The following is a 22,696-nucleotide window of genomic DNA, read 5'->3' as shown; positions in this document are numbered from 1 at the left end:
TCCTGTGATTGGCTGCTCCCCTCTGATTAACATCACCTGGGTCCAATTAGCTCTGTCGTTGCTCCGCGGTCGTCTCTTTGGTTTGGTTCCTGAGTTTCTCTCTGTTTAGCTTGGATCCCCTGCTTTCCTGTCTCTGTTAGACTGTGAGTCTGTTTCCCTTTTTATTAAACCCATCGATTTTCTAGCAGTTTATAATCTTGCGTCTCACCAGAGGTTATGCGAGTGGAGTGGAGGCCTTTAAGACGAGTGGAAAAATAAAACAACAATCATGACTTTCTACGTTGAATCTGTTCTCATCTAGTCTTACTTCACACGTGTAATTATCCCTCCTCCAGCCTTGGGCCTCTCCCATGTTCCCTTTGCACGATCTTATCATCCGGCCACCTGGTGATGGCCTCGCTCTCGGCTCCGAGCGCCAGCATCATATCCGTCGCCTCAATCAAAAACCTTAATGCATCTCAATTTAACCACTGTTGTAACACGACACACACGTGCACCACTCTCTGACACACACACACACACACACACAGAGTTTATTGTGTTGAGAGCACGGGTTGGGTTGGGTTGGGTTGGTGGGGGGGCATCACTAATGCATGGTGCGTGCCTCCATAACGCCGGCCTCATTTGCATGTGTGAGGAGGTCTGGGCTAATGGAGCTGATCTGTTGCGCTGTTATTAAATGGGGGGGGAAGAGAAAGGGGGGGTATTATTAAAGAGGGGAGGAGGAAGGAGGGAGGGAGAGACAAAAAGAGGGGAGGTCTCCTCTCTTCTCCCAGAGGCATGATGGATGATCCAGGAGTCTCTGCTTTCAATGACTCGAGGATGTTGGACAATTTGCAGTGGTCACACACGCACACACACACACACTTGATGCTGTGTGTGCGTGTGTGTGTGTGTGTGTGTGTGTGTGTGTGTGTGTGTGCGTCTGTGTAACTAGTTCCCTTTTGAATATCAAGTTGTAAATGAGGCCTGACACACTTTAACCACCCTAACCTCACCACTCAGCTCACTTCTCTAACTGCAAATACTCAACACACACACACACACACACACACACACACACACACACACACACACACACACACACACACACACACATAGGGAGCAATACTACTTTTCCATGTATGCTCTGTCCTAACTCTGCGTTGTGCACATCTTCTAAAATGCAGAGTCGCACAAAACAGTATGAACAAAGAACGGTTGTGTTGAATCGCGGCTGAACACGCAGCTTCACGTCCGTCAGGAGGACGATCGCATGAAACTGTTTTTTTGGAGCAAAAGTACAGAGTCATCGCTTTTATTAACGTGTGAGTGACTCCGAGTCGCATCTTCTCCAACACACCATGAACGCAGCATCAGTCAGATGATGATTAATGAAACGGCCGCTCGCTGGTGTCCCCCCCCCCGCAGCGCTTTGGCACGGCCGTCTCAGAGACTCGTCCTCCAATGGGAGTGTGTAGATCCTTCTGGAGGCGGGCCAACAGCCCACATCTGACATCATCTTAAGAGTTGGCACAATTAGGCAGAATGACACTGAACGCACACACACACACACACACACACACAGACACACACCTGTGATGTAGATAAGACTGAGACGGAGGAGGAGGTGGGAATTGTTGGGAGGGTGTGAAAGTCAAGTGTGTGAATGTATTTATCGAGATGTGTGTGTCTGAGTGTGTTGATTGGTCGGGGATTTGTGGGTACGGAATGCGAAGCGGGTTGTGTGTATGTGAAAGGCGGGATGGCAGGTGAGAAGGAGAGAAGTGTTAGGAACGAGAGAGAGAGAGAGAGAGAGAGAGGGAGAGAGTGTGAGAGTGACACAGATGGGACGCTGAGAGGAAGAGGAGGATGAGGGAGGGGAGAAGAACGCAGTGGGAGACAAAGAGGAACCGAGATGGAGACGTTTATCTATTTCAAACACATTTTAACGACACACAAATCCTTAAATTATCTTATCCGGTGAAACAACAACGGGCTGTTTGTCCAGCTTCTAAATGTCTGAATGTGCATTTGATTCATGTAAGTTTAATATATTTTTTTAAGCTTTTCTCTCAGATAAAACAAGAAAGAAATTCTGTCATTTAAAAATAATAATAGATCAATTAATTCAAAATCAACAGATTAAATCAATAATGAAAATTATCTAACTTGATCGGAAACGTGCATTAAAGCTTGAAATTTGTAATTTGGTCTTTTGTCATTTGGTTTAAATCAGTGATTCAGTTTTTTTATGTGCGCAATAATAACAATAATAATAATATTTATAAACTTTAATTTATTTAATTGATAAAAATTAAACAACAAGTCAAACAAACGTCTGTTTTGAAGAGTTTTAGGTTTTTAAGACTTCTCACTCTGCTCTTTTATCTGAAATAATAATTTTACCGCTCGAAAAATCACATCACAAAATCAATATATATTATAGAAAAATCCCATACAGAGGAAAATATGTGTTTATTAAACGTGGATATTGTTTCCATGAGGAGATTCCTGTTCGACTCCATTTTACTTAGTGGTGGCAGAAAGGCGGAGGCTGGAGGGGGGGGTGACTTTAAAAGCTGTTCCGAGGTGCAGTGACAGCTGGCTCGTAGTGTCCCCTTCATGTCGTACTAACGCAGAGTGTGTGTATGTGTGTGTTCGTGTCAGATCTTCTGTTAATCACAATGTGTCCAAATCCGCCCGCGGTCCTCGCCGGGTCCCGCCACCTGCTCCGTCTTCGCGTCGGGCGCTGGCACCGCCGCCCGAGGAGTCCCTCACGTTTTCAGCTTCGTTTTACGTCTCTGCCAGGCCTGCAGCGGCGAGAGGCCGGCAGGAGTTTGTGCACGGGTTCATGCGCGCCGCCAAAAAGCTGTCGGCCGCGAACCGCAAGTCTGGCTCCGCTCCACCTGGACGCTGGTTTCCCATCTGCTTCCATATCTGGGATCAGTTCAGGCCCAAATCTGGTCGGCTTGTGCCGTCCAACGAGGGGCAAATTGATACGCCAGGAATCGAACTTGAAAGCTCTTTGTTTTAAACTGTTTCTGGTCACTCTGATGAAAGTGTTGAAAGGTTAAAATACTCTCTGAGATGGTAATAGTCAGGTTTCTTAAGCAATAATGATATTTACACATGAATAAATGTCTGTGAAAACTGTGAAACTCGGAAATGTAGGAAATGATTATCTCCACAGGAAGCTCCATTTTGTCGATGAAAAGTTAAAGATCTCCAAAATTCCGTCCAAACTAAAAGGATTTAAAATACATGGTTTAGGCTTCGAGGAGAACATCTGCGGGTTTCTATTGATAGATGTGAACTCAGAGGAGCATGCAGATCACAGAACCGAAGAGGAGACGGTCTCGTCTGAGGAGGATTTCTGTGATTTGCGTCACCAGCTGGTCCCGCCCCAATGTCGCCTAGCAACAGAGACACAGTTTGACGCCCTTCGGTCTGATTTAGTTGATCGAGTTGAGCCTGATAATTACATTTAGAAGGTCAAGTATCAGACGCCACTATTGCCTCCTTTTTAAAGACAAACATTCAATTTTTAAAAGTTACAATAAAACTTTATGAATCCATACGTTCTCCACGCAGCTCCATTTTTCCTTTGGGAACTTTCCCGACGCTATCATCATCTCGATGTCCTCTTGCGTCACGTGAAACGGGCGAGGAGCGAGACATGTTATTTCATCCTCGCGGCCCGGAAAAGAAAGACGAGTTCCTCACTCTGCATGACAGTAAACATTTTGTAGGTCAGATTCCAGACATACATCCGGCAAAGTTTTTTTTTTAAAGTTTAGTGAAATTCGTGTTTTGAATCTCAGATCCCGAGGCTCTGGATTCACCACATTTCATCATCCTCGACTCGTATCGGCTGCATGAGAGCCGCTCTGGGTTGTGGAACCGTAAAGTGACTTTAATGTAGTTTTATTAGCATCTTTAAAAAAAACGGCTCGTGTAATCTGCAGCGGACGTTTTAATGTGCCGCAGTATAATGCCAGTTAATAAGTAATAAGAACCATGGAGTGTAAACGTTTTGCGTGTTTATATGTGTGTAGATTCAGGGAATATGAGCGCTGGCGTGTGTGTAGCGCAGTTTTTTTAATTTTTTTATGTGTAGCACTTTATCAGAGTTTTGTGGCTGTGTGTGTGTGATGTGTAAACCCGTGAGTGCGAGCAGAGTGTGTTTGATGTTCCATTTACCCTCTTTCATAATTCATGGCATTGGGAAAATGGACTGAAGCGGAGGTGGCTATCGTGTGTGTGTGTGCGTGTCTGTGTATGTGAGTGTGTGTGTGTGTGTGTGTGTGTGTGTGTGGGTGTGTGTGTGTGTGTGTGTGTGTGTGTGTAGCAGGATAACAGGATGAGCGTTCTGCGGTCGGAGATGAAACAGACAAGAGTGTGTCTTTGAAATGCAAAGAGCGGTGATAGCAGTGATTGGCCACTGTGTTGAGGAGGAGCAAGGAGTTTTTTCCCGTCATTTCATCATAACACGCACACACACACACACACACACACACACACACACACACACACACACACACACACACACACACACTTGCCCTCTCACCATCTCTTACACACACACTTGTTATTAATGACTGCATTGTTAATTCATTATTATTTTATTTACCTCTGTGACATAAAACTCAGACTAATTTGGTGCAACTCTTAGCTCTGGAGGGTTTTGTGCACGTGTTTGTGTGTGTATTTGACTCAATGTAGCACACACACACACACACACACACACACACAGAGACACACACACACTGTGTCTAGTGGTGGGGCCTGGGGACCAATTTATTTACATGCAGTGGAAGAGGAACTGAAAAAAGGATAAAACAAAATGGGAAGGAGAGAGAAGGAGTAAAAGCAGCAGGGAATTATGGAGAAAACCCACTGGAACGAACCACTCCACTGTTCCCAAGGACGGACCAATTTACTATTTGGATGGCTCACTGTTTTTAGTAGGTGTGTGTCTGTGTGTGTGCGTGCGTGTGTGTGTGTTTTGTTTTGTTTTGTTTTGCCGGAATCATATTTCCAGACAAAACACAGGACTTTCACACAGGAGACTGTGTTTGTCTCGTGTTTCAGACGGATCAGACGTCGTTGTTGTTCCTCGAAAACGAAGAACAACCTTAATTGCTCGTCTTTATCGTAACCGTGACGATAATGGTCCTCAAACCTTAACGACGCACTTAACTTAACCAAAACTGTTTCCCTAGAATGAACTATTATTAAGAAAGACCAGAAAACAGATTTGTCTTTGCTGTCGCTGCTGCTCAGAAAACTCTTTGTGTCCATTCCAGTGATTGAAGATATATTTATTCTACCAGTAGAGCATCATCTGCGTAATATTCCAGAATACGGGTTTTTATTTCGTCCTTTGTTTCAATTCCAGCTCCGACACTGAAACTTTTATTACGTACATGATGTTCTTTTCACTTTTTTGGACTTTATTTTATCAAGTAAATGATTTTTAAACAGTTTTTCACGAATCTCTCTTTCTTCTTGACTTGCAGGCAGGACGCCAGCGACCTCTCTGGACCGATACAAAGGTACAGTTCTACATCTTTTATTCTCCCCCACCCCCCCACCCCTCTCTCTCTCTCTCTCCTCCCTCTCGTCCCCCTCTCGTCCCCCCGGCCTGGTTCTCAATGAGGCACGCAGTGTGTCTCCAGGCTTCTGGCCAGAGTCTGACTGCTGGTGTCGGCGGTGTTGCTGGACGGGATAACGCAGACAGACGGGACGCAGATGAGACGAGGTGCCGGGTTAAGAGCGAGAAGGAATAAAGGGAGAGAGAAAGGGGAAATTGGAAGGGAGAGATGTGACGAGGCTCAGATCCGCGGCCGAGGAGGGTCATTAAACTAAACCCTTCGGCGACAGAGCGGCAGATCAAGCGAGGGGAGGGCAGGAGGGGAGAAGAAGGTTTAAATAAGGGCCGGTCTTAAAATAGCAGCACCTATTTCTCATCTGAGGCAGAGTTAACAGGAAAAAGGACGAATATCCTGTCCTGAAAATCATCAATGTCCCCTTCGATTTCTTCCACCGCCGAGGAGAAGCGCTGGATGGGAAACACTTTTACCACCTGTACGATCTATTCCACGTCTCAAAGAAACACTCGTGAATAATTATAACACCACACAGAAACATACATCAGTGTGTGTAAATATGGTTATTAACCGTTAGAGTGTTATTTGTTTTTTATTTTATTTCCCCCCCCTTTAAAACACGCACTTCACATAAGAACAGGGTTTGATTTATTTTTTTGCTTTTTGAGTGGCGGCGGTTTCCTCTCGCCGCGGCTGAGTAGGTCGGTGGAGTGCGTGCTCTTCTCCGAGCAGTTGTCGAGATGAGTTTTATTCTCCAGTGGGTTTTTTTTTTTTTTGAATGAAGTGTTGTTGCATCTGAGTAAAACCACAGTGGGTTCATGGTCTCACGTGGTTGTTCGGCGGTGTGATGCGTAGCGTGCAGAGCAGGATGTCACCGGGGCGTCTTTCAAAACCATTCAAACCAAACCAAAACAACCACGAGGTGACGAAACGTTTTTGGCGGTGATGGATTTCCTGTGCGGAGCCAGTGTTAAGTCTCCGAGCTGCTTTTCTTTTATTTCCGCGGTGAAATGAAGTGAATCTAATGTCTCGCTGGAAAGTAAGAAATCCATTTAACAAACCTTCAGTGCATTCGGAACATTCTCCACGTTGATGTAAAGAATATGCGTTTTTAATGTGCCGGATCATAACCGACCACTGATGGCGTCCTTCCCTGTAAGTCAGAATTTAACTTGAGCTTTTTTTATTTTTTATTTATTGTGGTTTTAATCGGTTTAATCTCTAATTAACTGCTCAGTGCTTTGGCTGTGCAGGAGGGAAAAGAGAGGAATTCTTGTTTTGCGCTGTCACTTCGGATTTTTGGAAAAAGTTTGCATAATTTTCTCATAAGAGAATTGAAGGATTTGTATTTTTTTTTATAATAACGCCCCCTGAACAGAATCCGACTGCAGCTTCACCTGGTGCGTGCAGCGTCTGATCACAAACAAGATCCGGCAGAGCAGGAGACGCCGGCGCCGATAAAGCGAAACACGGGAGGAGAAGAAACAGGCGACGACTGTGGCTGTGAATAATTAGGCAAAATACTTTGCTTTTGTTTTTCTGTCTGATTGGAGAAAATAGGCGAGGCTGTGACTGTCGCATGAGCTCACACACACACACACACACACACACACACAGACACACACATGCACGGTGTGTGTAACATGCTAATCCACCACACAGCTGCGTCATTCTGGAACGTGTGTTTACTTCCTCTCTGCCTTCGCCCGCCGCCGCCGCCATCACCACCGCCGACCCCCCACAATCCCCTGCAAACACAAATACACACCATCGCACGTACACTTACACACAATCACACAAAAGAGAACTGGGCGTATAATTTGATCCTGTGTGCTCTCCTCCTCTAATGAAGCTCTCTGGCGGTTTGACTGACACCCAGCTCGTTATTTAAGCGTCTGTTTTGGGCCAAGAGGAGGAAGAGGAGCTGCGAGAGGGAGGAGGAGGAGGAGGAGGAGGAGGAGGAGATGGGGAGAAACAAATGGGAAAAGTGGAAACAAGAGAGCTGAGAGGGAGGAGAGGGTATGATTTGGGAGGACGAGGGGAAGACAACGACGGCAGGAAACGAAGACAGGCTGGAAAGATGGAGGAGGGATGGAGCAGAAGAGGGGGGGGGAGTGTGAGGGAGCAGAGAAGAGGAGGAAGAGGGGTAAAAAAAAAAGGAGGGAAGGACGGAGTGGAGTTTTAAAAATGAAGACAGCGGCAATCATGAGTAAAGAGGAGGGAGGAGGAGTAGGAGGAAGAGTTGATGCCGGAAACAGGGATGATAAAGGGTGTGAAGGGATAGTGTGTAGATCTGTGTGTGTGTCTGTGCCTGTGTGTGTCTCTCTGTGTGTGAGTGTGTGTCTGCGAGTGAGAGTATAATTGCAGGTCTTTGTGCTGATAATGTTCTTTGAAGGCACACAGCTGATAATTAGCGTGCGTGGTGCCACAGATGCCTTTCAGCATTGGTCATTATGAGCCGAAAACCCACTATTGGCTCTGACATGACCTCGCGAGACAGGAAGGACGGAACGCTCACGCACGCTCACGCACGCTCACGCACGCTCACGCACGTACCGTCCTCATACGAAATGAAAAATTACACAAATTGGCGTAAACAAGCGTTGATTAGTGTGTGAATAGCATCAGCTCACAAGTGGAACAGATACAACAGCTCTCTAAAGGCCTCAAGTTCCTCTCTGGCACGAGGGCTGCAGGTGTGTGTGCGAGACGCACAGATGCACACACACGTATACATAAACACACAGTCACACACACTTCCTGTTTACAGAGCCAGACGCACAGACAGCAGAGACTATAATTACAGGGATTCACACAATGTGGCGTCCCGGTACGCTGCGTCCGTTATTGCCTCCCCGGTTGCCACATGACAACAGCGGTCCCTCGCTACAGCGGCTGCTCCGCGCGCCGCTCCTGGCCCCGCCTCCCTCGGCATTTCCACATCTGAATATGTATGAGGCAGAATGTGGCTCGCTGCAGTCGGAGACACTGGAGTTTTCTCTCTCGTCACCAGTGGCAGTTCGTCAGAGTTAGAGGCTCCTTCCTGGGCTGCACATCCCCCCCCGAAAGGAGAAAATGTCCGACAAGAGACGCGGTGTTGGGGAGTCGCGCTTTCTAGAAACGCTCCCAAACTTTAGTTGGATTTTTATACAGAAAGTAAAACATGACTGAGACTTTTAGGATGATCTCACAGTCCAGATCTTTATTTGTTTTTAATTGACGTCGTCTTAGAAGCGTTATTTCATACATACAACCACAACTTTTCCAGAGTTTGTGTTTCACATTTTAAGAACAACACAACTTGTTTCAGCGTCGGCCCTTGTGACCAAAGGCTCTTGAATCCCTTTGTCTTTCCAAATCTCCGTCGGCTTCTTCGATGTGTATCGCTCCTCTTCTTCATCCTGTCGTGGACGCTTGGATTCTTCTGGAAAAATGTTCCAGAGCAACTTATTGTGCTCTCACATTCGGCCTCTCAGGAAAACGTCCAGAGTTCAGTGCAGATCTGAAAGCAGCTGGAGAAGAGAGCGTCTTCGTAGCATAACAAAATATCATGTCTGTATTTTTTTATTTTCTCCCCCCCCACCCCCACCCCCCGTCCATTTTCCCACCTGGTCGCAGGGTTTCGAACCGCCGAGCGCCGCCTGTCGTTGTGCCTCATGTCACGACCGTCACAGCAGGGAGACGTGGGATGGAAATTCTCATTGGGGTTTTTTTTTAATTGTGAGTGACTGTGCCGGTGTCATGCTCGCTCTTCATCCATTTTTCATCCAAACACATGAATTATGAAGGACTGCTAATGGCTGGGGGGGGGGGTGGGAGAGAGAGAGAGAGAGAGAGAGAGAGAGAGAGAGAGAGAGAGCTGGAGGAACGTTTAGACATATGTTCTCTCTCTCTCTCTCTCTCTCTCTCTCTCTCCTCTCTCTCAGAGGAGTGTTTTCTTTTTCTCTGAGTGTCACACACACACACACACACACACACACACACACACACACACACACACACACAGGACACACACGTCCACACACCGGGTGGCAGGTGAACACACAGTGGCTCGGGAGGAGCGCACGCCTGTGTGTGTGTGTGATTCAGACCATTGACCTGGAACACACCGGGTAGTGAGAGAATAAAAAACTATTACACACACGTGCACACACGTGCACACACACACACACACACACACACACACACACACACACACACACACACACACAGACTCACACTACAGAGTCATTATTACTGCCATTACAGCTCCTTCCATAACTATCATAATAATAATAACAATAAAATGTAATAGAATGTACTTTTTAATTAGTATTTCTCACACATTTTTAACACCTTTAATTAAATTATTTCTAAATATTTTATTCCTTATTACGAAAACTGTAGCAACAAAAAATAATTACAAAACATAATTTTACATCATTGTTCATTTTAGGTCATTTATTATTTATTTATATACAAGCTGGTGAAATATTTTTGTCACATAATTAAATAGGCCTACACATGGGGGCAGTGTCGGGGGGTTACCATGGTAATCGGCGTCTGACATATTTGTCCCGGTGACGTTCTGTCGCTCGTAAATCGAAGCACCAACACTTTCCAATCCGCACTTTGTCACGTTGTCCTTTCGCCTGAGACACTGCGGGTGTGAGAGCACGTTCCTCCGAACCACGTCTTACACACAAAAACACACACACACACACACACACACACACACACACACACACACACACACACACACACACACACATGCCCTCAGTGCATTCTGGGATATTGGAGTGTTTTTTCTTCCAGCTGATGCTCTCTGAGGTGGAGGAGGAGGGGTGGGGGGGGGTTGGAGCTGGAGTCGTGGGTGTGTCGTCTTCTTCGTCTTCTTCGTCTTCTTCTTCTTCACATTCCAGTGCTTCTCCAAAACAAACATTTATTTATTATACATGACTTGTTGTAACTGCACCTTCAGCCCTGATCGGCTGCTCGCTCCCACAAGCTGCTCACGGTCGACCCGGCGGAGAGAGAAAAGTCGTCGTGGCCGTAATGAATCGCTATCACGTTCATTTCGAGGCTTTTGTTTGATTATAATACTCGTAATAAAGAAGCAATGGGATGATTTTGGTTATTAAATCACTTCTGCAAGCGAAATCTGTTCACTAACAAGAGTGTGACGAGGAAAAAAAACGTCTTTAGAAAAATATCTGTCTCTCTGTTTCGATTGCATTTCATCGTGTGCTCGGTTCCATGTTTTTCCTTTTCTATTTCTGCACATATGCAAGCTTCTGTGCTTGCGTGTGTGTGTTTGTGTGTGTGTGTGTGTGTGTGTGTGTGTGTGTGTGTGTGTGTTGTGTGTGTGTGTGTGTGTGTGTGTGTGTGTGCGTGTGTGAAGCCGGGGGAACTCGGTGTGACTTTTTTTGAAAGGCTCCAGATGGTTGAGAGACAGGTGAGCCAATTAGCAAGTCTCACTACACAGCAACATCATCACACCGGCGAAGCACGACAGCCCAACACACGGGCGCACACCACACACACACACACACAGACACACACAGACACACAACACAACACAACATTCCACATGACTCTGCTGTAGTGTTAACATTACCGACCATAACCCCCCCGATGTGTCTCCCTATCCGTCAATACGCCGTCACGTGCCCGTTGATATGAAATTGATTTTACGATACGTTGTTGGGAATGATGACAAACGATCCTCCTGATTTCTCCTCGTTATTGTTCCTGCATCACACAGCTCCGTTGTGCCCGTGGTGTGTCCCCATTATGCAGGTTTTATCCGACCCAGAAAACAGGCATAATGGGCAGATTTGAATTGATTTGCTTGTATATTCATTTATTTTCAAGGAGCCAAAAATATTTCAGCAAGCCTCGCCGATGTTCATTATAATTCTAATGAAGTCGAAGCCTTCACAAAAGAGGAGAGAGCGGCAGGAAGACGGCAAGTCTAAACACAACGACGACAACAACAACAACAACAACAACCTCCGTCTCTCTCTTCCTCCCTTCATCCCTGCACCCTCCTTCTCTTTACATCCCCCTCTTTTTTCTCTCACGTCATCTCTTTTCGCTCTGGTTCTGTGTGCGAGTGGCTGGATATTAGATGTAGAAAATGCAGATTTCGCCGGTAATGAGCCATCAGCCGCAGTGGAAAACACTGTAACACCTGACCCCTGCGTGCTCCTCTTCCCCGGAAATCTGTGCACACAAAACGTGTGATGCAACACGGCGCCCTTTTATTCCAGTTGTAGCTGGAGAGTTTAGATTTCTCCATCTGTCTGTCCGTACTGCCGACTGGAGGTAAAGATGGATGACACGTCTCAACTTCCTCCCTGTATCTGGAGGTGAAGCTAAAAATAATCCGGGATATGAACCTTGCCATCTAGCACGGATGACATCATCACTGACCAATCGCGAGTCGCGTGTCAGCTGTCAATCATGACGTTTCACCTCGTTTTTATGTCCTCAAATAACGTATTCAAATAAAAAAAAACAGATGTCCCATCTGCAAACATGGTGGAGGTGGGGGGTTCCTAAAAAATACTGCAGTCAGCCACTAGGGCCGATTGACATGCTTTGGCTTCAGCTGTCACGTCGTCCATCTTTGTTTAAAGTCGATTGTTCATCCGTCAGTTTCTTTTTCTTCGACACGGAACGAGGGACGTTCTTCAAATATCTGAACAATGAAGTGTTTAGATTTTGACGGTCGAAGGTCAAGGCCACTGTGACCTCACGTCCGTCCCACGATCGTGTCCATAACTGGAACGTTACTCAGGTGTCCCCACCTCAAACTGGCTGATTTTTACAGATGGTCTGTGCTGAGGATCCATCGCTGCACACAGTGTGTTACACGAGTCTGGATGTTCGTGGACGTTCGGGGGAACTTGGCTGCTCGGCGGAGGCGTTCAGCCGTGAGGGAGTGATTGGAGTTCTTTTTGTTTAGGGATAATTGAGCGGCAATGACGGCTGCTTTCCCACCTAATGGAAAGGGACAAATTAATCTCCCTGTGCTAATGTCTGCAAATGGAACAGGACCACTCCTGCCACCACCTCACTCAGCCGACCTGTGCATGATTGAGTGCACGAGGTTAAGGCTGAAATAAAACCTCTGTCGGCACCGGTGATGGATTTGATGCAGATTTGTTGTTTTAATACACGTAAATATATTTTATAATTCTTCTAATGGACTTTGTTACTCACCTTGGAAGTAATGTACGACCGTTCTGTCGTGTTTTGAGGTTTGATGCTGAGATCCGACGCCTCACCGGTCATTTGGGTGCTGCTTATTTCACCCCAGCATGTCGGGGGGGGGGTGCACCTCTTTCCTGTTCTGTCTCACCACATCTAATCATATGTGTGATTGTTGTAACGGCCACACAGGTAGAGGAAGTGAGAAGATGGCATCAGAGGTTTTTATTGTACTTTTTACGTGTTTGTGGTTTGTCTTTGAAATATGACATATCACAAAAAATACCCAAAGGAAACTCTAGGGTCTTATTTTTCAAGTAACGCCCCAACAAGCACTGTACCTTAAAAAGCCTCCTTTACGTTGATCAAGGAGCGATGCATCTTCGGACAGAGGTCTGCACTGCAGGTGTTGCTAACTGCATTAAACAAGGAGAACACAGATTACTTACCTTGGAATATAGATCTGCTCCAGTCCCTCAAGACGCTCCCAGTACACGTGGACCTAGAACATGAGGCAGACACAGGCTGACAGTATGTTATCTACACATTGTAAGGACTGGATCTCCACAAAAAACAAAAAAAGTTTCAATCCAGAGGGCGACGTCGTCAGAAAACTTGGATTTTCCCTCATTGGGCTTCATGGAGGCTCTGATTTAATGTGACGTAATCTCCTTCTTTGAATCTGCAACAAACAGCGAGCACCATAATAACTAATTAGCAGCAGCGGGCACCGATAATTGATTAATAATGGATGAACTTCAACTGCATTGTTGGGGTTCGAATCGCAGTAAAAGTAAAAAGCTTCTGTCACAAACCGAGGAAACAAACACAAAACAATGAGACCAAAGATTGGGGTGAGGCTTCTTCTCCAAAATAACTTTTTTTGGGAGAAGAAGCCTCTTGGCATCAATCTGACACGAGTCTCTGTCGGTGTTTGTGCATAAACCTAACGATTTGTGGAGGAGAACGAGGCGGCGGCCCGGGTGAAAGTCATCTAAACAGCTCGTGATCCTGCAGCCGCTCCGCCCGCTAAGCTCCTTCCAGTGAACGACCTCCAGGGAAGAGTGTGTTGCTGCTGTTCGAGTACAGAGGAGTTGATTACGCCGCAGTGCCGGCGCTTTGTTCTAAGCGTACGCCCGTCCTTGGCTTTGGAGAGAGCGAGAGAAAAGGGGAAGATGAAGAAGAAGAAAAACGAAGAGGAGAGGAGGGGTCTTATCGCTCCCTCGGGTGGTCTTGGCATCCTTTCATTCCAGATTGTCTCGGTGACCTTCTGGCCCCGCCTGGTTCATCCCGACCCTCCGCTGCATCGCTTGTTTACCGTCCCATAATGACATTGTCAATGGCAACAATACTTCCGCTTATCGCGAAGGTGTCGGCCGCCACAATGGATGAATGGCGCCGTAATGGAAAGGCGAATTCGTCCTGTTGTCGTTTCCGAGTCTTTGAAAGCACTCTCCTTCTCGGCCGCGTGTGTCGCTGGAAGATAAGATTAATTCTTCATAACGCCGGCTGATTGCAGGATCTCAAATCTAATGCCATTTCTTTTTTTTTGTATTTCTCACTTTTGCTTTCAAACTGCAGAGTCAGTTTTTTTTTTTCCTGACTCTTTGGGGAAAAGAAATCTAAATAATTTATCTGTGTTTTGGTGCATTCCCCCCGTCCCCGTCACCCCCCCTGTACTTAGAGGGAGAGTGAAGAGAAATGGAACGGAGACAGACACAAGGAACGGCGGATGAGTGGGGTTTTTTTTCTTTCAGTTTTTTGAATGGGACGAACGTGAGCAGCATCCTGACGAGAGTAAGAAAGGGGAGTGGAGGCGGGGGGGGGAGTGAACCCTCGCTCGGCTGGAGAGGGGCCTAAGAGGAGCCTGCAGACTTTGGTAATCCCTCTTTTATTAATGTGAAGCCAAGCTCAGCAGAATGCCGGCTCACAGACAGAACAGAGCTGCTCACGACTGACGTTCGACCTCACTGTCCGTCTCCTCTATGCAGATCCACCTCACTGGCCGGACTGGCCGAGTCCCGCCCTTCCCAGTCTGCGGGCCAGGAAAGTGCCAGTCAATTAAAGCGGGCGTTTTTTCTTTTTTTGCTCCGGCCCCAGTCCGGCGCGCTTCCGCCCGGCGAGTCGAGCTCTCGAGTCTTTTGATCCCGCTCTGGTCGCGGCCCTGGCGTTTGGCACAGAAAGCATCCTGCGTCCTCGCCGAGCCCTGCACGTTACCATGACAACCTCCCTTACATCACTCAGTGCCCACCATGTAGCCAATGGGCGATGACCTTTCGCTGTCAGAGCGTGTTAGGGAGCGAGAGACAAAGAGAGAGAGGGAGAGAGAGAGAGAGAGCGTACAGCGGGCGCTCGCCGGAAACAACAAAACACAAATAGGTCATTAAATTGTAAACACACTTTAAAAGAGACAGGGGCTCCTCGGTTTGAGCCGTGGCCTCAAGTGACTGCGATGTCAGCGCCAGAGTGTGAGCGTTTCCTGCGAATGACAAATGCAAGATGCTCGTCTTCGGGGGGGGAAGCGTGATGTCACGGTTCAGCGGGGAGGTGAGGGCCCTCCCAACATATAACACGTAAAAACAAGCACTTAATGGGGCTGAATCTGGCGCCGTGCAAGTCGGAAGCTTCTGGATTATTACGAGGTGGCCCTCCCAGCAACCTCGAGCTTCTGTTTCTCCCAGACGCCGCCATATGGTCCCTGTTCGCTAACCCTTCACCACAGAGGCAGGTTGACACTGTCATGTAGATACAGGCCCGAAGAGAAGTCCTTGTTAGATTGAGTTCATTTGTCTGTTGCACATAAGTTGTCAAAGTTGATTTCCACCTCGTTTGCTGGTTGGTTGTTTTTTGTATTATCAGCAGGATTAGACAGAAATAACTGAACAGATTTCCACAAATCTTGGTGGAGGGATGGAGACAAGGGACAAGAACGAACTCGATAACTTTTCGTCTTTGTGATTTCAAAGATTATGGAGAGGAAGAGTCGAAAAGGACGAGGTTGACAGGGTGAGTCGTTTTGGATCACGTCATGTGACACAGGAGAAGTTGTCCAGAAACGTAGATTGTGTGATTTCCAGAGTGACACTTGTCTCGTTCAGTGATGTCACTTGTTGTGTCCTGATGCAGCTTTAATCTCTGCATGTTGGCATAAATATGCACTTTTATCAGTGTAAATGTCAAATTAGTCCTCGTCATTATCAGCCCTCCGTTCGGAGAACTTAATTCCGTATGGTAATGTGATTGCGTCGCGTCGTTTCACCGGCTCGCTGCTGTTTTTATGTCCTGTGTCATTATGCTCTTTACATTCAGGGTTCACCGTAATAAACAGTCAGCAACATATGATCAGTGGCTGCAGCATCTGTTTGATTTGAGGAAATCATGAGGTCATTAAATCACGGCGCTGATTGGCTCCGCGGCCCGATCCGCGCTCTCGCTCACCGCTCTTTTGTGGACACGCTCGCCATGTGTCAATATTTGTCACCGCCGCGCCGCCTGCCATCAGTTTTGGCCGATGCGATTCGGTCGGTGAAACAACAGACGTGGAAATGGGTAATTAAGTTCGGAGTTAGCTAAAGTGTCTGCTGCATTTTAATGGCGATGGCCCCTCGCACGCTGGATAATTTAGGATTTCAATTGTTGTTTTTCAGGGAAATGCAGGTGTTTTGTGAAGACAGACGAGTTTGCCCTGTACGCCAAACATTCTAATGAAGCTCACGTACAATCCATAATTTTAACTATCCCCCACCTGCCAGCTAGCCACACACACATAGTACACACACACACACACACAGCACCCACACACATACACACAATATGCACTAATGAAGCTGTTCTCCTCTCCTCTCTTTTTCGTTCCTGGCTCAGTGAAACATGCATAAATCATAATAAACAGAGAGATGAATTTTTAATCAGTAGCTCCCTGCCTGTGTCTTCAGCCCCAGCCCCCTATGGGGAGGAGAGGCTGTGATGTGCCAGGTATACGGAGCCGGATCTGGCAGCGCCTCCTCCGGGAGGGCTACTCACAGAGACATGCCTGTCTGAGCTGCCTCTTCCTGGGCACGATCTGCTGGTCCGGGCCGTCTCTCCGGAGACGAGACTGTCCCGGACGAAACACCATGTTCATACCTGCAGGAGGGTCCAGATAGAGTGGGACATCTGAGGATGGGGAGACTTGTGGTAGTTGAAGTGTCATGGCTGCACGAGTGTACAGACACAATCTCACCTGTAGCTGGTGAATAAAATATATATTTATTTGTCTGAAAGGACGGGAAACTAAACAAATGTTTGAAATCTGTTTTGAATGGATATTTATTTCTGGGACCTGGATGCCTCTGGTTTTCTAGAGACGCACATTTTCCAGAACTCATTAATTTAGTTTCGATTTCATGAAGAGAAGATTTCTAAGAATCTAAGACGTGCAGCCATTAGTCAACGTCCAGCGATGGCACCAATCACATCTGTATTTATTGTGAGTGACTAACATCTTGCTTTGAGTTTATTCACACCCCTTGATGATAAACTGTAAATATCCAGCACACACTTAACTCTGTGTCCAACGTGGCATCTTTCCACTGGTTCAATACAACTTTGCTATGATGCACACGATTTCTTCACCTCATGAAAACTTCATGAAAAAGTGGCAAAGCCGAGTTAAGGTCAGTTTATATTCCACAGTCTGGTTGCCTGGTTGACCACAGAGATGGTGTGCAGGAACTGGGAGCGTGCTGGTCTGTGCTGGTCTGGGCCAGTCTGTGCTGGTCTGGGCCGGTCTGTGCTGGTCTGGGCGGTCTGTGCTGGTCTGGGCCCGGCCCATGTGGACTTGCAGGCAGTCCAGGTCTGGACCCGGGGCTCGGCTGCTCCAGAGCTGTAGTGTTGTACTCGAATAGGCCCACAACATAACAGCATGAGCTGAGCTGTCACAGGGGATTACTTCAGCCAGGCAAGCCAGCGGGGTCTCCACTGCTCGGCTGCTCCACCAGAGAGAGAGAGCGAGAGAGCGAGAGAGAGAGCGAGAGAGGAGAGAGAGAGAGAGAGAGAGAGCGAGAGAGAGAGTGGAGGAGCGGGGTGGGGTGGGGGGTGCTTGGTTCTGCGTGAGGGGAAAAGGGAACAAGAGGCAGAGGCTGAGAGGAACAAGGCGAGAGACAGAGAAGCAAAGAGAGGCAGCTTGTTGAAGACGACAGGCAGCAAAAAGGAAGGGAGAGAAAAGACAGAGGGACAAAGAGGACAAAGGCAGAAGAGAGAGACAGAGATACAGAGAGAGAGACAGCGAGAGAGAGAGCAGCTTGTAGCCTGATAAGGTGCATTTGTTTGTTTGTAATGTTGGAGCACTCATCCGAGCTGGGCTTTGTGGGCAGAGTGTGTGTCGATGCCGTGTGCTGCCCCCCCGCTGCAGCCGCCAGCGCAGGATCCATGAGGACTGACGAGCTGCTGCTGCTGAGGTACACACACATGTACATCTGTGCACACACACACACACACACACACACACACATGCACACACAACACACTCGTGAGCACCCATTTTTCTGACCCAGATGCTGCGTCCGTGCATCCCTCCCGGGGATTGTTACACTTCCAGCGAAGGTGTGGCGTTGTTGCATGGTTGCATTTGGATCAACAAGCTTTGCGAGCATCCTTGCGTGTGTGGTGTGTGTGTGTGTGTGTGTGTGTGTGTGTGTGTGTGTGTGTGTGTGTGTGTGTGTGTGTGTGTGTGTGTGTGTGTGTGTGTGTGTGTGTGTGTGTGTGTCTGAACAAAGTGCAGCTCCTGGCTTTCTCCCTCATTTGAGAGGATTGGCTGTTAGGAGTCTACCTGGACACGCTGCCTCAGTGTTGTTGTTTGATGGCAGGAGATTTGCTCAGTCGAGCGTAACATCCAACGCTTGTACTTCTCTCTCTCTCTCTCTCTCTCTCTCTCTCTCTCTCTCTCTCTCTCTCTCTCTCTCCTGCCGCGTTAGCAACACCGTTTCCTGGACGAGCTGAAATATTAGGAAGTAGAATCTGTCTCCGTGTGGCGGCAACAGACTTCTTTTTTTTTTCTCTCTCCTCCTGCCTTTAAAATCCAGCAGCTGTGTGTCATTGACCTTTGACACCTCACATCCATCTCCGTTGTTTCATTTATATACAGTTATCGTACTGTTGTTGTTTAGGCCCTGCAGCTCATTTGCATTCTTTATTTTATTCCGCCCACATCTGCATGAATATGTATTGTTTGTATTCTTAGATTTGTCTTTGGTATGAGGAGTTGTAGCATCTCGTGGTGTCAGCGAAGCTTCTACTCATGGAATTATCTTATTCTAAAGTTTACAAAGTTCCCGAAAACACCGATTTTTGAGCCTCTTTTATTACTTTTTTATTTTTGTCGTCATTGATTTATGAATAATGATGCATTTATCTTCTAACTTCAATCGTACGTAATGTTTATGTCCAAAGGCGACAAAAATATTCAAAGACCAGTCGTGAGGTGTCTATTATTTGTTCATGCAAATAGATCTTTAATAGCACGGGGGAAGGATGGGAGAAGACCAGAGGCCTCCACTCGACCGAAGCAGGATTTGACATTTAGCTACAACAGCCTGAGTTTGTGACTTTGGCATTTATTTAATTTTATTTATTCAGGTCCGTCTAATTTCACGTACGTTTTGTGCACAAGCGAAAAGGATGATGGATGAATGGAAAGGTGATGGGATGGAGAAATGTCAGCTCTCGTTCTGCAACTGTTGAGAAATAGGAATAACAAGAGGAGAGAGGAGGAGGAGGAGGAGGAGGAGGAGCAGAGGAGAAAAGAAGCTTCCCTGCAGCCAAACAATGGAGATTCCCAACTGTTCTCTCTCAACCTTTTTCTTCTCCTTCCTCACTGTATCGCATCTTTCGGGAAATTAATCATTTTTCTTTTAAAGTTCCCATTACTGGTAAATTCTACAGCGATACCCCACCAGCCACAATTTGTCTGCTCTCCCCTCCTGTTGCATAAAAGATTGAGACAAGCGTCTGCCGCGCACCCGATCGTGAAAAACACTCATGCTGAGGTCGACTTGTTTTGCAACAAGTCAACATATTTCATTGATGTTTGCAGGTAGTAATTTATTGCACCATAATTTACTGACTGAATTGGTGAATGCTTCATTGGGTGACAAATGAAATTGCTTTTGAGGCATGCACTTCATTTGCAATTTCCCGATGAAAAATATGACTTTGAACGGTTTCTGCATCAAGCGCTCGCCTCCGAGCGAGAAACACACGGGGGGGGGGCATTTTCCAGAGGTTCAGCCGGTGAGCAGGGCGGCAGCCTGACGCCGGCTGGGTTCAGGTGGCAACAGGAGAACAGCTTCACACTTAACCCCCAGAAGTGGACCTTGGTTTTTTTTGCATGATCCTGTTTAAAATCTGAAATAAAACCCATAATAGTTAGAACATTGGCTCTTTCTGCAGCAGCAACAAAAAGGCCTCAGTCATTAGGTTTCGTTATGTGCTGGACAAAACGTGTTGATAACCAGAGGGCGACGAGACAGGAGCAAAGACAAGTGCTCATATCTCAAAAACTGAATAAATCTACGTAGCTCCAATAACTTGTGGAGTGTTTCTATATTTAGAAAACTTTTGGATCAGTATGTTTTGTCTATTCTGCTAAATTTGGAGGAAGAACATGTCAGATTTGAAGCAGTTGAAGATTGAAATCTAGGGTCAGGTGGACTTGCACAGTTCAAAGGGTTAATATGAAATGATTAAAATCCCGACTTTTAGCTTTTAAGGTCAAATTTTTTTAATAATCAAGTTATTAGTTGAAGATAAAGATGAGAACATAGAAAGACTCGCCACGGACAATAACAACAAGTTTTAAACTTATTTAAGTTACACTTTCGTTTGATTTATGTGTTCACTACGTCGCTGGACCCTCAGAAACTCCCTCACGTTAAAGCTTAAAGGGGAAGTCTACCAATTCTCAAGATCAGTTTCAGTATCACACCGCCCTGTGAGGAAACTTGTGTAATAAGAGATTCTTAGAAATGACACCCAGGCGACGTATTTCCAGTATTGTGGGTCACGCCTGGTGATTAAGTGTGGACACCAAGGGGGTGCAGAGTTTAAAGCATGCAGATGTTCATCAGGCAGCGGGCGTCTGAGGTAAAAATGCTAAACTCCGGATATCTCAGTCGCTGCAGCATCACTTTGCCCGTTGGTTTTTAATCCGTCCCTGAACTTTAGGAATCTGCAGCGCTCGGAGTATTCTCTCGAAGTCGGGACTGCACAGTCGCTGCCTCACTTCCAGCTCAGTGTGCAGAACCAGAAATGTGTCATTTGTCCGTCTGTCTACTTACAGACGAGTCAGGAGGGAAGTGTGCGAGAGGAACTTCTCCTCCTCTCTCCTCCCGCCCGTCCTCTGGGTGTGCTGGCAGTTAAACCAGGCGTCCCCTCCCTCTCACCCCCGCACTGTGTGCCTATCTAATGGTGTGGAGGATATTAGTCTCATATTAGAGATATGACCGTTGGTTTAGAGTCACTGCGTCTCCTTCTCATTTCCCCAGATGGGTCAGGGCAATGGGCGTTAAAACGGCCTCTCTCCCCTCCTCCTCCTCCCCCGCCATTCCCCGGCCTTCTTGAATCTGCTAAACCAGCCGTCACAGCCCCGGCGAAGGGAGCGCACCTTGTCTCCGCTACAACGATTTAATCTGCCGAGCACCTTTTCAATCAAAGAGTGTCAGGCAGGGCCGCTCCCGACACGACTCTAATACAATGCATGGACACACACGTACAGGAAGCGGGGGGGGGCGGGCAAAGAGAGGGGGGGGGACGCCGGCGAATACTTGCACACACACGTGTGCCACTCGAGATCGATACCCGCAATCATACAGGCGAAAATGGACGAGGGTTTATCGGCCCCTGATTCCCACCCTGCTATCATCACCTTCACACAATCACACAATCAAGGTGGGGGTAGTACTTTGAGGGGAGAGGGTGCATATGTGACAGAAGAGGGAGGGGACGGAGGCCGGGAGCTTGCAGGTACATGAAATGTGTGAATATGTGCGTGAAATGAATTGAAATGGGTGTGAAAGTGCATCTATTTGCGGGGCGGATGTGTATACACCTCGCTTTGTGCGTGTGTGTGTTAGAAAAGTGGCTTCTTTCCATTGTGTGTGTGTGTGTGTGTGTGTGTGTGTGTGTGTGTGTGTGTGTTGCATGCGCGGTGGTGTATTCCTCCATTTTTCTGAGAGTGTGTGTGTGTGTGTGAGAGAGAGTTTGTGCACTAACAGTATATCTGTGTGTGTGTGTGTGCGCGTGTGCGCGCCGGTTGTTATCAGAATGACACCATCCTGCTCTCTCTCTCTCTCCTGCAGCCCCAGAGGATCAGTGGAGCTGCACCAGTTTCAAATGAAAATAAATGAGAGGCAGTGACCGCTACTGCCTGGGTCCCACTTTAATGAGGAAAAGGAGCAGAGAGGGAGGAGAGGGAGGACAGAGGTGGAGGGAGGGAGGGAGGGAGGGATAGACAGGGAGAGGGGGAATTGGAAAGTGAAGGAGAGATTGGTCGGAGTTGGCAACGGAGAGGGGCTGAGAGAGGGAGAGAGAGACGAATGGAGATGGGGGCGGTGGGGTGGGGTTGGTGATGAATGGAGGGCCCCTCTCTGTCACCGATGCGATGGCCAATTACAGTTGGAGCGCGCTCCGATGCACCGCAGGTGGAGCGGACAGGTTTTGAGTGGCCAGAGAATATCCCTCCATCCTCCATTTGCATCGAGAGGAGAAACGAGTGCACAGTGTACAACTTAGACCGGCTTTGGGGGGGCTACTGCGATTCAATAGAAATACATTTAGCTGCAGGTCTGCACGCTGCACGAGTGTTGACAGTATCCAGCTGAGAGCCCGCTTCCCCGACTGCTGCAGGTTTATACAGTGTTTTTTTAATGGCGGGG

At 47.2% G+C, this 22,696-nt stretch overlaps 1 protein-coding gene across 8 annotated transcripts in view; it reads left to right on the top strand.

Moving 5' to 3' along the window:
- The window catches only part of celf2 (cugbp, Elav-like family member 2), a 164,789-nt gene that overhangs the window by 31,393 nt on the left and 110,700 nt on the right, over positions 1 to 22,696 (top strand). For 2 of the 8 annotated variants that reach the window (XM_047338678.1, XM_047338681.1), the window contains exon 2: positions 5,502 to 5,537. In XM_047338678.1, the coding sequence (XP_047194634.1) occupies positions 5,502 to 5,537 (36 nt within the window). Of the gene's footprint in view, positions 1 to 5,501; positions 5,538 to 17,889; positions 18,224 to 22,696 lie in introns of those variants that run through there. The other 6 variants (XM_047338679.1, XM_047338682.1, XM_047338676.1 and 3 more) reach the window with 5 other exon arrangements.

Source organism: Hippoglossus stenolepis, chromosome 22 (assembly GCF_022539355.2).
Source record: "Hippoglossus stenolepis isolate QCI-W04-F060 chromosome 22, HSTE1.2, whole genome shotgun sequence".
In the NCBI taxonomy this organism is placed as follows: domain Eukaryota; kingdom Metazoa; phylum Chordata; class Actinopteri; order Pleuronectiformes; family Pleuronectidae; genus Hippoglossus; species Hippoglossus stenolepis.
Note: the sequence above shows the minus strand (reverse complement) of the source record. Positions and strands in the feature narration are given on the sequence as shown.